This window comes from Manis pentadactyla, chromosome 4, assembly GCF_030020395.1.
Source record: "Manis pentadactyla isolate mManPen7 chromosome 4, mManPen7.hap1, whole genome shotgun sequence".
In the NCBI taxonomy this organism is placed as follows: domain Eukaryota; kingdom Metazoa; phylum Chordata; class Mammalia; order Pholidota; family Manidae; genus Manis; species Manis pentadactyla.
This window is the reverse complement of record NC_080022.1, coordinates 65,812,644-65,827,475: the sequence shown is the minus strand read 5'-3', so window position 1 is coordinate 65,827,475 and position 14,832 is coordinate 65,812,644. Positions and strand designations below refer to the sequence as shown.

The following is a 14,832-nucleotide window of genomic DNA, read 5'->3' as shown; positions in this document are numbered from 1 at the left end:
GTGTGTTTCCTTGATCTTATTGCTCAGAACCTCTTCAGTAGTTGTTTTGTCCTTCATAAATTTTTAATAAAGCTGATTGTAATTTGAACACATTGTGTTAAACTATAAATTTCTTAATGAAGATATCTTGAAGGTTAGTCTTTGTACACATAGTTTATAGGTTACTGATCAGGAAATGAAAATCTTGGCGAGATCTTAATAAGTAAAGCCTTTAAATAACAGCTTTAGAGTGGTTTTGTTTGTTTCTTAAAAATGGTCTTTTTCTGTTGTCTGCATCAAAGATACGCATTTTAAAATCTGTAGTGCAACAGATAACAAATAGATGAGACAAAAAATAATAGTGTGCCCCAATCACTGCCAGGGACCCATAGACTACTTGAAGCGCTTTCCAAACTCAATTTAGAATTTTTTGAATTTTGCCGTTGAATCAAGATTATGCATAAATCTTTGTCTTTCTTAATTAAAACTATGTGGATAGTTTTGATTTTTATCTAACAGTGATGCCCTTAGAACTTAAAAGTTATGATTACTATAAGGCCAAAAGAAAATAGAGCATTCTGTTTTCTTAATTACAGAGTTTTCTGATACTCATGAATATTTAAAAGAAAACACGAGCAATTCTGACCCTCTGTGCTTTTGTCTTTATAACCTGTACTTACAGTGGATATAATTTTGTATTAAAATTTAGGGGGTTTTTTTTAGGTCAACAAGGGCAGACACAAGATTATTCAAAAGCTTGGGAGGAATATTACAAGAAGCAAGGTATTGTTTTTATTAGAAATGAGATTCTTTTGGGCTTTTAATTGTGGTTACAGCAACAAAGTTGTTCTGTTTTCTCAAAGGTCAAGCAGTTCCTGCTCCTACTGGTGCTCCACCAGGTGGTCAGCCTGATTATAGTGCAGCCTGGGCTGAGTACTATAGACAACAAGCAGCCTACTATGCCCAGACAAGTCCCCAGGGAATGCCACAACATCCTCCAGCACCTCAGGTATAATAAATTTGCTAATGTGTTGATTTCCACTCCAGTCATGTTTCCTGCATGTTTATTGTTGTCTGTTTGGGATTATGTTTGCCTTTTTAATTTTTATCTGGCAAAATAACTAAATGAAGTACTGTGGTATATCGTTTGGGTTTTTTGTTTGTGTTTTTTATAACGTTTTCTGGCATCTGAGTGCTGAATATTTATTTCTACAATGCCTTTGATTTTAAAAATAAATTTTTTCCCCCCAGGGATTTGCCAATCATGCAAGAAGCCACCACCATTTATATTAACCAATTTTTCTTTCTTAAAGGAATCACTCCTGAGTTAGCTCCATTTAAAGGATTTTCTTTAACTTTTTGTGTATTTCTTATGTATCTCTTCTGCACAGGGCCAATAATAAGAAGTGGACAATACAGTATTTGCTTCATTGTGTGGGGGAAAAAAACCTTTGTTAAATATATGGATGCAGACGACTTGATGAAGATCTTAATTTTGTTTTTGGTTTAAAATAGTGTTTCTTTTTCTTTTTCTTTTTTTTTTTTTGGAAATGTACAAAATATCTATCACTACTGATAGGAGGTTAATATTTCTGTGTAGAAATGAAAATTGGTTTGTTTTTAGTATTTAGTGTAGATGTACACATTCCAGCAAATGTATTTGCGACTATTATGTGGTCAATGCTTTGTGATATAAATGTACTTTTTCAATGTATACTTTCACTTTTAAAATGCCTGTTTTGTGCTTTACAATAAATGATATGAAACCTCCTGTGTCGGTAAGTTGGATATCTGGGTATTTAAAGGATTCATAATTTTTTAGCAATGATAAATTAAGATACATATACACAAATATATAAGCTTTCCCCATGAAATAATTGAGTTTTAAACACTGGCATGTTTTTTCCCCTTTGCAGTATAGTAATAGATTGAAGGATCTTTTTCATTTATTGTATTTGGCTGTTTCAGTACAAGTAATCCTGATATCTTCATTTTTTTTCCTTCTGTTTGATTAAAAACTGCATGTGTATACAATGATCTTTTGGCATACTTCCATTGCATTAACAGTGAAATTTCCTTTCATATATGACCACTGTTTCAGACCTGTACTGCTGCTATAACAGTTAACCTTTCTGTTCTTAATTTGATAATTAATTGATTTCCAATACTGTTTCAGCATAACTAATTTTAAACAGTTTTCAGATAGTAAAATATGAGTAGTCTAATGAGAACAGTTTTTTCATGTAAAGGAAGTCTTTCAATGTATACAATTTTAGCATGTTTCTTTTTAAATTCAGGGTAGAAAAGTGAATAATATGCAAAAAGTATATAGCTACAGCGCATCTGCCATTGAAACATTACTGGGGTATGGAAATGTTCAAATTTTTTTCTTTTTCTTTTTGCAGTATAGATAAGCTTTGTTTTGTAAATGCACAAGTCCAATTCATTGAATCAACTTAGTTTTTTTACGTACTTGAAATCATTTTATTACTCTATAACACTCATGCTGAAGTTGTGGTATTTTGTTGAAATCCATTGTTTTACTCTTTGAATATTTGTTGGCTCTTTGCATATTAATATATTAGACTACATGCAAATACAGTCTGTCTTGCCATTGTCTGTTGAAGTGCAGGTTTGATCCAGCCAGTATAGAACTAGCTCTGTAGGGGTGAGGAGGACTGTGCTGTGTATCATCCTTGATTGTGTTCCTTCAAGGAGCATTGCACTGTAAGTACATCAGAATGACAAATTGATGAACTGCAACAGTATCTTTTTGTCAATGTTCCACATAATGTAAATGCCATACTTTGTGTGAATATTATGTTGGAATACAGTGCTGATATCTTGGAAAACCGTAACTGTTTAATTTAACGTAGAATAATACATAGGTCTGTTCATTTGTTTTAAGTGAGCTTAATGGGTAAGTATTTTTGATATGCTTTAGCTATAGCTAAAGAAAACTGATGACAAAGTTGAATAGTATTACTCATTGGTGCTCCTAAAATATATTGTTTTTCATTGTGAAATATGCATATCTTATATATTATTATGAAAGACTTGAAATGTATCAGACAGAAGTGGTTTGCAGTTTGCAAATATAAAGCAATGTAGCAGTTTTAACACCATTTCATAAATATAAGTTTTTCATTGGTGGGGAGCACCATTTGTTGTTCTCAATGTACTATAAAGACAGATACTAAAAGATATAAATGTTGAGATTACCTTTAGGGCAGAAAATAGCAGTACAATTCATTGTAGATATTTTGAAATGTTTTTGATTGTTTTATAGAACCTAGAGTGATGACTTCCCTTCCCCTTATTTAGATATGGATATGTAGTCCTAGTTTGAGATTTAATGGTTAAGGAGTTAGTTACCTGTTTAAAGAGTAGGGTATTGACATGAACAAGTTCAGTATTTTGCATGATACTGTTTTATAGATGACTTTTTAGGAAAGGGGTGCATTTATTAATGAAACAATAGAAATAGTTCAGTTGGATTCGATTTCATAACTCACAAATTGGAGGCTGTTGATTTTGATTCATTTGAGGTTTAAAATCTTTATTAATTGCAAACAGTGCAATTATTTATACTTCACAGTGCCTTCCCAGACCTTCCACCTTAGGTTCTGCTGCAAAAAGCAACAGGTAAGCACAACCTAAGGACATATATAAATAAATACTTCAATACATTAATGTTGTCCCTGTGAGGTTTTTGTGGTTGTGTATTGAAAAGCAATCTGCTACTGCTTCCCCAAAATGTATTTTGTTATTTATGCTACCATTTCAGTGGAAAGTCTGTTAAGTTGTTCAAACAACTGTTTACAATTCTGGGTAATGTTTTTTTTTTATTTTAATTTTTATTAAAACAAGAAAAAAGAAATGATGAGTAGATTGCTGCCGTAATTGAACTACATCTAGACTTCTTTTAATCTTTTTTTCCAAATGTAGAGGAATTGTTAAAATTTAAAAAGGACAATTACATAGTTTTCAACAGGAAATTTGGTCAGAAACTTCAACAGCCTTCACAATCTGTTTTTGATTGACAAGACATTTTCTTTGCTCTTCAGAGCTATGGAGTCTTTATTTTTTTCTTATTCTTGAACAATATATAGTATATAGTAATTCAGTAAGGACATTTTGGGTCAGTTTTATTATGACTTTAGACAGTTCAGTTTTCATAACATATATACTGAAGAAAAACTATAAGGAATACTGGCAGTATGTTTTGATAAAAGGCATGTGCTTCAGTGAAATGTTAACTATGTAGCAAATAACTTCATTGGTATAGCAGCCAATATTTTTCTGATTTATAGTATTTTAATAACTGACACTGCATTTCGTGCTTTTTTTTTTTTTTTTGCCAGTTTTAAAATGTTTTGTGTGTTCTTATAGATGATTTTTAACTGGTACATATTTTGAGTTAAGATGAATGTGTTAGAGCAGCATCATATCAGTTTTGTTTATTCAGTTTATAAAATGTGCTGATCCTTTTAAAACTCCTGCTTATCTGTACAACAAAGAAAAATATTCAAAAATACTGCCTTCATTTTCACACACAGTGCTGAAGATGCTGCAAGCACCAAATCATAGCTCATAAAATCAGGTCCTGAGATAGTTACCCATAAAGAGGAACCTTTGAGTGTATGCCATTGGTGAGCCGATGAGCATGGACCATAGAAGGGCTCAATGTAGAAGGTAAAATTGGCAAATCATAACTGAGAAATATGAAATGTATTCCCATACATAATATGGTATAGGGTGTAATGTACCTGCTTTTGATCACTTTTCATTTTAAAGTGCTTTTCACTTGATCTTAAATGTTCCATGAACTGTTAAATTTTGTAAGGTATGTAGTTACTGCACCACATTTATACGTGTGTGTGTATGTGTTGTTTTAATAGTCAATGATAGGTATGTTAAGATTGATAATATAAAGTAGCTCTTTGAACCTTAAGAGCCTGTCAAGTTTTGGTTAGTTGTAGTTTGCATTTTTACAAAAGAAAATAGAGATGAATGCTAATAGATATTGGGGCATTGTTTCTATCTCATGAGAATTTTTTAATTCATTACCATAAGCCTTCACTGATAACTGCAAGCATTTTTTAAATGGCGCTAATCTTAATCTTGAAATAAGTGGAAAGCAGAAAAGGTGAGCCAGTTGATTTGAATGCAATGGATGTTAGGAGTGGTAGAAACAATGTTTGGTTTAGATTCATATTGAACTTACTTTATTTAGCACTTAAAAATTGACAATGTGTTCTTTGTTTTTATTTTATTTTTTTTTCTTTTTCTAAGATATTAGTGTGGTGATACTTAGAATTCTTGTGGTTTGATGTTTCTTTTAGAAGAGAAATATACTTTAAAATGGTTTTAATACTAAAACTAGTGATTTAATACTACTTGTTTATAAACATTGTGAAATATATCCTTAAACAAATATCTTGGTAGTTAATTCATAAGGGTGGGTTTGCGTAGGTGTAGCAGACGGAGTACCTAGGAGGAAAATAGGAATGTATTCAGAAGTGATAAAATTGCATTTGTTTGAATACTCTGCTAGGAAAACCGGTTTTACCTGAAGAGTTATCTGTTATCTAGATATAGGATGTAGAAATTACTAGTCAGTAAGGATGTCTTTTATTTTCTGAAACTTCTGCCTCATTTTAAAACGTATTTTAAAAGTACCTAAAGATAATTTGGATGCTGAAAATAACCTTTTTTGTTTAGTCACTTAATTTTCTTGCCACAGTATAAACTGAGGGATTTTTTTTAATTGGTACTTTTAAGAAGCAAATAAATCCCAGGGTTTTATGTTCTTCACGATACCCCTAAACTCTGAAATGTATTTGCGCATATATATATATTTTTTTTCTTATGCATGCTCAATGCATTTTCGTCCTGAGAAAAGTGTTCTCTACAGAAACTACCCGTGTGTAAAAAGAAGATTGGCTTAAAATGGCTACTGTGATGGGAACAGTGTCTTAGGGAGATGCAGCTTGGACTTGAGGTAAATTGAATACTTTACAAACTGTGGTTTAGAGTTTGCTTTAATGACGTTGTATGTAAAAGGGTATATGGTTACTGTAATTTTGTAATGAGTATGGTTTCCTCAATTAAAAAAATGTACTTTGATGAATATTATAACAGAGTTTTGTCTTTTTTTTAAAGTACTGAAAGACTTTTTTTGTAATACAGAAGTTACTTTATTACGGGTTTACATTGTAAAATAAAATTGTCTTCCAGAAAATGAAAATATAAAATAACTTGGGAATAGAACATGGTAGCTAATTATTTACAAACTGAATTTAAAGACCAGAATTTAAAGTTGAAAAATTGTGCCTTTTACCTAAGTCTGATAAGCCTCTTAGACCTTGAAATTTATATGCTGAATTTTCTCCTGCATGAACTATTAGTACAAAGTTTCCTCATTAAAATATAATTTGCTCAGGGAAGGTCACTACATATAGCTTGAAATGTATATTACACACATTTTTTTAAGTATGTGTTTAATATTCTTAGCATTCAGAACTCAGTGTAGGCAGTGATTTCCATCAAATTTTCTCTGGCAATTGTTAAAGAAAGTCTTCAATTTTTTGTTTTGTGTTTTTTCCTCCATGTTTCCCCTTTCCCGTAAAAGGAATGGCACCCTCTCCCCTCATATAGTCTGCTTCATAAAGACTGAAACTACAGGCACCAAAATGATGTACTACAAGAAACAAAGCCCACTCAACAGGTTCCAAATTCATTAAGTCTCAGTTATTTCAGACTAATATTAGGTATAAATAGCTCATATGTGGCATTCTTTCATGCAAAATAATGTGTCTACTTATGATTTTTTAAAAACAATTTCTGTAAACTTTAAATACACAGCTGTTACAGGTTCTGAAGAATAGTTGAGTAAAATTTCCCCTTTCATTAAAATACACATTAACTTCTGCATAATATGGCGATGAGTCTGGTGCTCATTTGGAAAGGAAGAAGGTATTCTTTAGATGAGCTTGTGTTTTGAAGACTTTGTGAAAAGGAGTAAGAAGTCAATATAGTGGCTCTTCTGGTTTCCCTTTTTTGGCCCCGCCACAGAAAAGCTGGGTGTAATAAAGTTGGAGGGAGAGAGAGAGAGAGACAGTTCCAGGGAGAGGGAAGGGGAGCTAGTAGTCATCTGCTAAAAAAGAAGAAAATATTTTTTTTAAGGGATAAATTTTTAAATAGAATAAAAGTTATAGACTTAAAAGTAATTAATTCTTACTTTCAATGGTAAGAATACAGGTACTAGCTGCCGAGCCTTTATTGTTGACCGCTTTACACATATACTCTCCTTCATCTTCTGGGAAAGTTTCTGGTAAATACAGGCAGTAAGTTTCTCCTCTTTCAATATATTGATAGTCTTCTCCATCCTGCAATATTTCTCCTTCAAACCACCATGTAATATCTGGTTTGGGTTCCCCTGTTACTTTAACAGTAAATCTAACTGGCTCACTGTCTACAACCGATGTATTTTTTAGAGGCTTCTTGAACCATGGAGCTCCTGCTCTGGTTTGTTCTTCATCTTCAATAGTGGAGCCATTCATGATGCTACTCTCTTCTTCCTCCTCCTCTTCTCTTTTCTATATTAAAATAAGTTCATTCAAGTTAAAATTTGTACTGTAATAGCCTTTTCAGGTTTAGTAACAGTTTGAAGGGTGTGTATGTGTGTGTGTGTGTGTGTGTGCCAAAAGAACATGTAAGTATGCTTGCTTACTCTACTACATAATATATTTTAAAAACATTTCAGTGACTTGAAAGCTGTTTGAAGTTTGTTTGTTTTTTTTTTTGAGAAGGCATCTCTCATTTTTATTGATCAAATGGTTGTTAACAACAATAAAATTCTGTATAGGGGACTCAATGCACAATCATTAATCAACCCCAAGCCTAGTTCTCAACAGTCTCCAATCTTCTGAAGCATAACGAACAAGTTCTTAACATTGTGAACAAGTTCTCACGTAGTGAATAAGTTCTTACATGGTGAACAGTGCAAGGGCAGTCATCACAGAAACTTTCGGTTTTGATCACGCATTATGAACTATAAACAGGTCAAATATGAATGTTTGATTTTTATACTTGATTTATATGTGAATCCACATTTCTCCCTTATTATTATTATTATTATTTTAATAAAATGCTGAAGTGGTAGGTAGATGCAAGATAAAGGTAGAAAACATAGTTTAGTGCTGTAAGAGGGCAAATGAAGTTTTATTTTAAAATCCCTATTACAAAGCTGATTTTTAGAGAGCATCTTTGGAAAATAAAGGATATGGAAGTTTGGTACCTTTTGTAGTGCTGCATCAATTTCCTTTTGTTCAAACTGCATGCGTAGTAACTTTTGTTCTTCAATTCTTCTTTGTTCCTCCTCTTCTCTTGCCTTAGCCATTTGTTCAAATCTAGCTTTCATATTCACTTTATGAGTAAAGGGAGCCTCACTTTTTTTTGCAGGCTTGATATCAACATCTTCTTCCTTTATGAAAGTGGGCCAAGAATAAGAATTGCTTGTTTTCTAAAACCCAGCAAGAACTATAAAGCACTAATAGTTCTGAAAGTGTCATTTACTGGCAAAAAGTTATACATGTTTGGTGTAGATACTTGCACTACACTGCAGACATGGAGATTTTCACTGTCCCCCAATTTGTGAATTCTCTTTATTGTAATCTTTTCTCCCAGTATACCACTGGAGTCCCAATGTATTTGTATATTTGCTCAACCAGTTCTCAGTGTTGTTGATAGTAGTGAATAAGAGAAAAGTGGGGGAATACTGTACTTTGTAACAATTATTAAAATACTCCCTTTCGCCCAAGAGTCTCCATATCACCCTTCACCCTACTACATAATACAGAAAATGCAATTTGTTCTGTTAATTTCCACTTCATGATTTCCTTCCTCCCCCTTTGTTAACTTTGAGATGAATTCCAATCAAAGATGATTTGTTGACAGTCAAGTGGCAGAGAAGAGTGCAGGTAGAAATGGGAAGATAGCTGTTCAAAGGCAATGGCTGGATCTTGGGGAAATTAGTTCAAGTATGGTTCTGAGTCATCTATTGAGGGGTGAGAGTTGGAAGCCATGGAAATAATTGGAATAATTTTAAGACCAGAGTTCCATTTGTCAAGATAGTATAAAAAAACAATTTTGCGGTGCTGAGGTCAAAATGACACCCTTTGAGAGCAGTTTTTAGTAGTGTGGGGTCATGTTGGTTTTCTGAAGCACTTATATTGCAGTTGACTACTTAGGCTTTTTGTGGATTTCTCTGGAAATCACACCATTTATATTTCACAGTGCTTTCAGGAACTGCCACATCCATAAATAAAGGAAATTTTGAAACTAAATTTAAATTGCCTATATAAGAAAAGTTCAAGGATGTTTTATATCAGTTTGAGGTATTTATTGTACCTCAGTTCCAGTGAATGTAGGAAGTGTTAATAGTTCTGCTGAATAGTTTTTCTGGTTCTCCTGAATCAGATTTTTCTTAAATATTGGGTAATCCTAGAATATAGGTAAGCACTTAACTTAGCAGGCAAATTCTATTATTTGTGCCATTATTTACCTTCAGTTGATAAATACAGTGCCTCATTGCAGCTACTGCTAATGAGTAATGTTGGTAATGGTTTTTATTATCCTTACAGGCTATAAGTATTTGTTAATTGTTTGCTTACTGCGTTTTATCTCAACAGGCTTTTCTTAGGCTTTTAAGTGGAAAATAAGATCTCTTTGTTCATACTATACAGTTAATTTATTCTTTGCTTACCAAGTCTTAAAGATAGGCTATTTCAGCAAGCACAATAACTGCTGTTGTGGCTAAATCTCCCTATTAACTTACCTTCTGGATTTTAGGATAAAAGTTTGTGCAGATTCATAACTTGTTACTCATTTAGCTATTTCAAACCTGTCCTTGGAAAATAATTCAGCAAGTAAAAGCATTCCTCATAAGCTATGCTTATGTACAGTTTATGTATAGTCTTCAGTTAGTAAGTACAAGTTTTGCTTTTTCTTGTTTGAATCCCTGAAAAGCCAGGTTAATAATGTTACCAGAAAATCCACTAGAGTCATATCAAATGGGATGATCTTCATTCTCTGGGTGCATTCTTAATAGGGCATTGGTATCCCTAGCACATGAATATTAAAAGTGAAACAGGAAGATAATAGGGAGAAGGAATGGTTTTGGACCTTACTGGAAATTCTATATACAGTCAAACACTATAAGGCAGTGTAGTAACTGAAGTACCAAATGAGTGGTATGGATTAAGGGCTACAGGAGCTGGGATGGAATTATTTGATAAGGGAAGGTTATAAGAATGAGTTAGGCCTGGAAAGATAGTGCAGTGTAAACAGGATGTGTTGAACATTGAGATTTTCTAAAATAGTAAACCTCTATCTGATCCTTGAACAACACCAGGCTTAGGGGTGTCAACCCCTAATACAGTGGAAAACCTTTGTTTTGCTTTTGACTCCCCAGAAAATTAACTAATAGCCTATTGTTGACTAAAAACCTTACTGATAACAAAAGCAGTCAGTTAATATATTGTATGTTTTGTGGATTACTTATATACTGTAGTCTTAAAGTAAGCTAGAGAAAACGTTTTTCAAAACAAATCTCTAAAAAATTTACAATATATTTATTGGAAAAGTTCCATGAACAAGTGGACCCATGCAATTCAAACCCATTTTGCAGACTCAACTGTAATAGATTATCAGATGGGAGGAGGGTCCTACTCTAGAATTTGAACACACTAAATGCCAAAACTATGCTAACACAGAATTTAAAAGGCTGTCTTAATGACCCTTAATCTAGAATGACAGGAAGTATGTCAACATCCTTCACAGTAAACTCCATTTAGGACATCCTTTTGGGTTTTAGGAGATCAGCCATATCCCAATTTCATATCCTTTTATACAAAAAGAGAGCCAGTTAATAGTAATAAAACAAATCACCTACCTCATTTCTTTTATCTTACATAGTTTGTAAGGCTAGGTATGACGGCTCTGAGTTCTTAACTACAAAAAGGGAAGCAAATGCATCCTGATTGAATTTTACTTTCTGTGATACATTTATTTCTCAAGATTATCAATAGATTGATGGTCATCCATTCATTAGATGGTGGTGATCTCTAGGGTTTTATCACTAACCATCAAACTTTTAACTCTTCCAAGATGGATTTATCTACTTCTGTACTTTAAAATACTATCCATAAAAGTTAGAATGTACATGTGAGTCAATAAGGAATGTGGAAATAATAGTGGAGAAATTTGTTTATTTGAAGAGTCTTTCCTCTCCCCCACCTTTGTGCTTCTAACAAAAAACTTTCTGTTATTTGAAGTAAATGCTCAAAATTACATGGGATAAATATGGTTTGTAAAGAAGGGAGACTTCTTGCTCAATTTTCAGAAATTCTCAGAAGGGGCTCTTACTCTTCATACTTGTGCTGGAGCCAGCTCTAGCTTGCTAGCTTAATGTCAGAAAAGCTTTTCAGTTACTGCTGGCTGGTAACATTTGCATGATTTATTGATATTTATATAAGAGATACAAAAAGCCTTCAGTGCATTACCAAGAATGTCTAACCTAGGGATGGTGGGTGGAGGAGTCCTGGAGATGAGATTCCCTCCTACTCCTTGCCTAATTTGGAGGACAAAAATGTGGTAAGTAAGTTGTCACTTGAAATTAAATGTTCTCAAAGAGTAAATTGTTGTTTGGAATTCTAGAAAGAGGCATTTTCTTGTTGACATCTATTTTACAATGAAAGCACATGCTTACAGTTAGAACCCTGAGGTACTCTACAATATTGAAGTTTTCTATGAATCTTGTAATGAAGGTGACAAATTACTTTACAAACTTATTTTAGTAACTGGTTACTCCCGTTTAGTGTAAGTAAGTGGCAGTGAAACTTATTAACCATAATATTGGATTAGTCAGAACAGGTTTATTAGTGACTGCCAAATAGAACAGTTAACCATAAAATACTTTAATAGTAAGTAAATTTGAGAAGTGTTACTTAATACTTAATAATCCATGATTAGCAATGCATTTTATGGGCTAACATCCATTAGATAAAAATTAATTTTCTTACATTAATGATACCAAAAAAAAAAAAGTAATTTTCTGTTGCTTCTCAGGACCCCGAACATATTACCTGACAATGACAATTCAATAAGCATTTATTTAAAAAATAAATAGATAAATAAATTTGCTCCTCAGAATTTTTTTTATTGGGTCCGTTTTTCTTCCTTGATACCCAACCTCATGCCTCGTGCCTGTCTTGGTTCATCCTCTGTGCTCCCAGAATTCTTTTATAAACATAAACCTTTCGTTGTTGTGTGCTAAAACTATGATAATTAACATTGTTCTCAGGTCACTGTCCTTGCAAGGTTAAAAAGCCCCTTCAGCTAGGCACAGCCTAATTTAACAACTTTTTATCCTGTCACCAATTATATTTAATGAATCTTGCTTTGAACCTACTTTCTACTCCCTAGAAAGATTTTTACAACCTTTGTGTTGACTCACATTGTCCCTTTAATCTGGAATGTTTTCCCTAACTGCAATGCCTTATTCAACCTTTACACTCGGCTTAAATGTCATTTTCTCAGCCCTATTAAACCTCTCCTGGAATTTGATCCTATAATACTAAATATATAACTCCTATTTTAGCATTTTAAAGTTTTAATGCTTCATCTCATTAGGATGAACTTCTTGATGGCATAATCACTTTTATGCACCCAAGAAACACAGGGTCCAATACAGAAGATGATAAACAGCAATGATATTTGTTCTTGGCAGGGACAAAATAGTTTATCTACAACCGGGCACAGTTCAGAAGCACATTAGCTGGACTGATGGATATCTAGATGTTACACTGCATGTCCATTTGTGTAAGAGAGCTTGTGACCTCTTCTTCCAAACTCCTGTATTTCCCTATTACGAAATGTTCATGTATACCCAGTCATTTTTATTCTTGTCACCATACCCAAGTCTTCCCAGTTTTATATCCAATGTATTTGTCTTCTCCATTCCAGTCCTAGTTCCATAAGGCCTTCTCTAACCACCCTGTACACAATAGTATCCCATGCTCATCTCTTTTCTCTTACCCTGATTTGTTAATCTCCATAGTGTCTATTTACTATCCAATGATTGTTTTCCATCCCCCCTACCTGATAGATCCTAAATATATGAGCAAGAACCGCAGGTTTATTCACCAAGGTAGTCCTTGGGTCCAGAATCATCCTGGAACATAATAGGCATACAAGTAATTTCTTTAATGTGTGAATCTTAAGACCATCTTTAGTTTTAGATCTAGCTATAAAGATACCTTTTTGATACCACTCTATTTTTTAAATCCCTTCAGTGCACTACTAAATAAATTTAATATGGCATTTGAGACCTTAACATGATCATCTCAACTGTGCTTGTATCTTCATTATCTTTTGTTGTTCTTGCACTGTGCTTGCCTCAGGGATAACTGCTTATAAAGTATCAAGAATTTGAACAGAATTCATTATTTTTATGTAGTCTCTGAATGCCCTCCCAACTTCTGACACCTGTTTTACTAGTTAAATATTGATAAAAATGCATATTTAGAAGACTATAGGTTAAATGCCGTTAAATACTATAAAATGGCAATTCTGGCAGGAAAAAAAATCTTCAGGTCCTATTTAAACCAGTAGTCATAATCATGGAACTAGTCCTTAAGCTGGAAAGGGCACTGCAGGCCATCTAGTGCAGGCCCCTTTTGAAAGGGGGCTGTAGCTGCAGGTGAGAAGTGCTTAAAAATCCTAGTGCTCAACCTGTGATGAGGGAGTTGATCATGTCATCTGGATTCTGATTTAGGCTCTGCACTGAGTTATTGGAATGACTGAGCAGATATACAGGCTTTCTTGGCCTCATCTTTAAATAAGAAAGTATTAATCTCTAGAGTATATTTTAACTCTAATATACACTGGTTCTGCTGATCCAAGCTAAAATTTATGCTAGTACTTTTTAACTATTCTTGCTATAGTGAACCATTTGACATTCACTATAAACTTTAATTCTGGTAACAGTCTGGGAACAAATGTTAGAGTGGGGAAATCTTTCAGTCTCCATACTCTGCTATTAGTTTTTAGTATTTGGCTTCCAGAGTATTATATACACCTACTAACTATACTTATTTTTAAAGTTAGGTAATTTCTAAGTTTATTGTAATTGCTGTACTATAAATATGTTAACAAGTATACCTCATGAAAGTTTTCTGCTTCTCGCTCTTTAATTTCAAGGTCAACCGCTCTTCTTCTTGCTCGTTCTTCTTCTATCTTTCTCTGTATTTCTTTTTCAGACAGTTGTCCAATTTTTTCAAACTTGCTTTTTAGATTTTTAGCTTGAATAGAGCCACTCCTTTTCAATTTTATTAATTCTTCATATTCCCTGCTTAGTTCAAAGGTTTCATTTTCTTCCTCTTCCTTCAAAAAAATATTTTTATATAGTAAATACCAGATAATTCGTTTGTACAATAAACTACCCAAAAAGTGCTCATCATTTCTTATCTGAAGCCAAAAATAAAGCTCCGCCCTGAACACAGTACCTAAATTTACTAATTAGTAGTGCTACACATTAAAGACTTAACATCCTGTTTCATTTACAGTATATTATTTCATTAGGAAATATGGCTCAGAACTTCATTTAACATTCCATTGTAACCTGCTAAAACATGCGTGTCCAGATTAGCTTTTACTACGAATTGTAGAAAGATCTTTGGAAGAAAGTGAAAAAATGCTGAACACTGGGTTAGGAGTCAGATATAAGTTCTAGTTCTGACTGATGATGTTTGGCCTTTTGCCTGATCACTTCTTGACCCACTGGACAAG

General features: G+C 33.3%; 2 protein-coding genes across 26 annotated transcripts in view; one reads left to right on the top strand and one right to left on the bottom strand.

Moving 5' to 3' along the window:
* FUBP1 (far upstream element binding protein 1) overlaps positions 1 to 6,120 on the top strand; it is a 36,746-nt gene extending 30,626 nt beyond the window's left edge. For 8 of the 22 annotated variants that reach the window (XM_036890210.2, XM_036890209.2, XM_036890201.2 and 5 more), the window contains 3 exons: positions 843 to 988; positions 3,578 to 3,624; positions 4,539 to 6,120. In XM_036890210.2, the coding sequence (XP_036746105.1) occupies positions 843 to 988; positions 3,578 to 3,624; positions 4,539 to 4,569 (224 nt within the window). In that variant the 3' untranslated portion in view covers positions 4,570 to 6,120. Of the gene's footprint in view, positions 1 to 702; positions 763 to 842; positions 989 to 1,370; positions 2,017 to 2,606 lie in introns of those variants that run through there. The other 14 variants (XM_036890203.2, XM_036890202.2, XM_036890196.2 and 11 more) reach the window with 10 other exon arrangements.
* Positions 6,121 to 6,704: 584 nt separating this feature from the next.
* Positions 6,705 to 14,832, bottom strand: part of NEXN (nexilin F-actin binding protein) — a 71,619-nt gene continuing 63,491 nt past the window's right edge. For 2 of the 4 annotated variants that reach the window (XM_036890216.2, XM_036890218.2), the window contains 4 exons: positions 14,206 to 14,427; positions 8,282 to 8,467; positions 7,223 to 7,580; positions 6,705 to 7,138 (listed from right to left, as the gene is read on the bottom strand). In XM_036890216.2, the coding sequence (XP_036746111.1) occupies positions 7,125 to 7,138; positions 7,223 to 7,580; positions 8,282 to 8,467; positions 14,206 to 14,427 (780 nt within the window). In that variant the 3' untranslated portion in view covers positions 6,705 to 7,124. Of the gene's footprint in view, positions 7,581 to 8,281; positions 8,468 to 14,205; positions 14,428 to 14,832 lie in introns of all 4 variants that reach the window. The other 2 variants (XM_057500346.1, XM_057500347.1) reach the window with 1 other exon arrangement.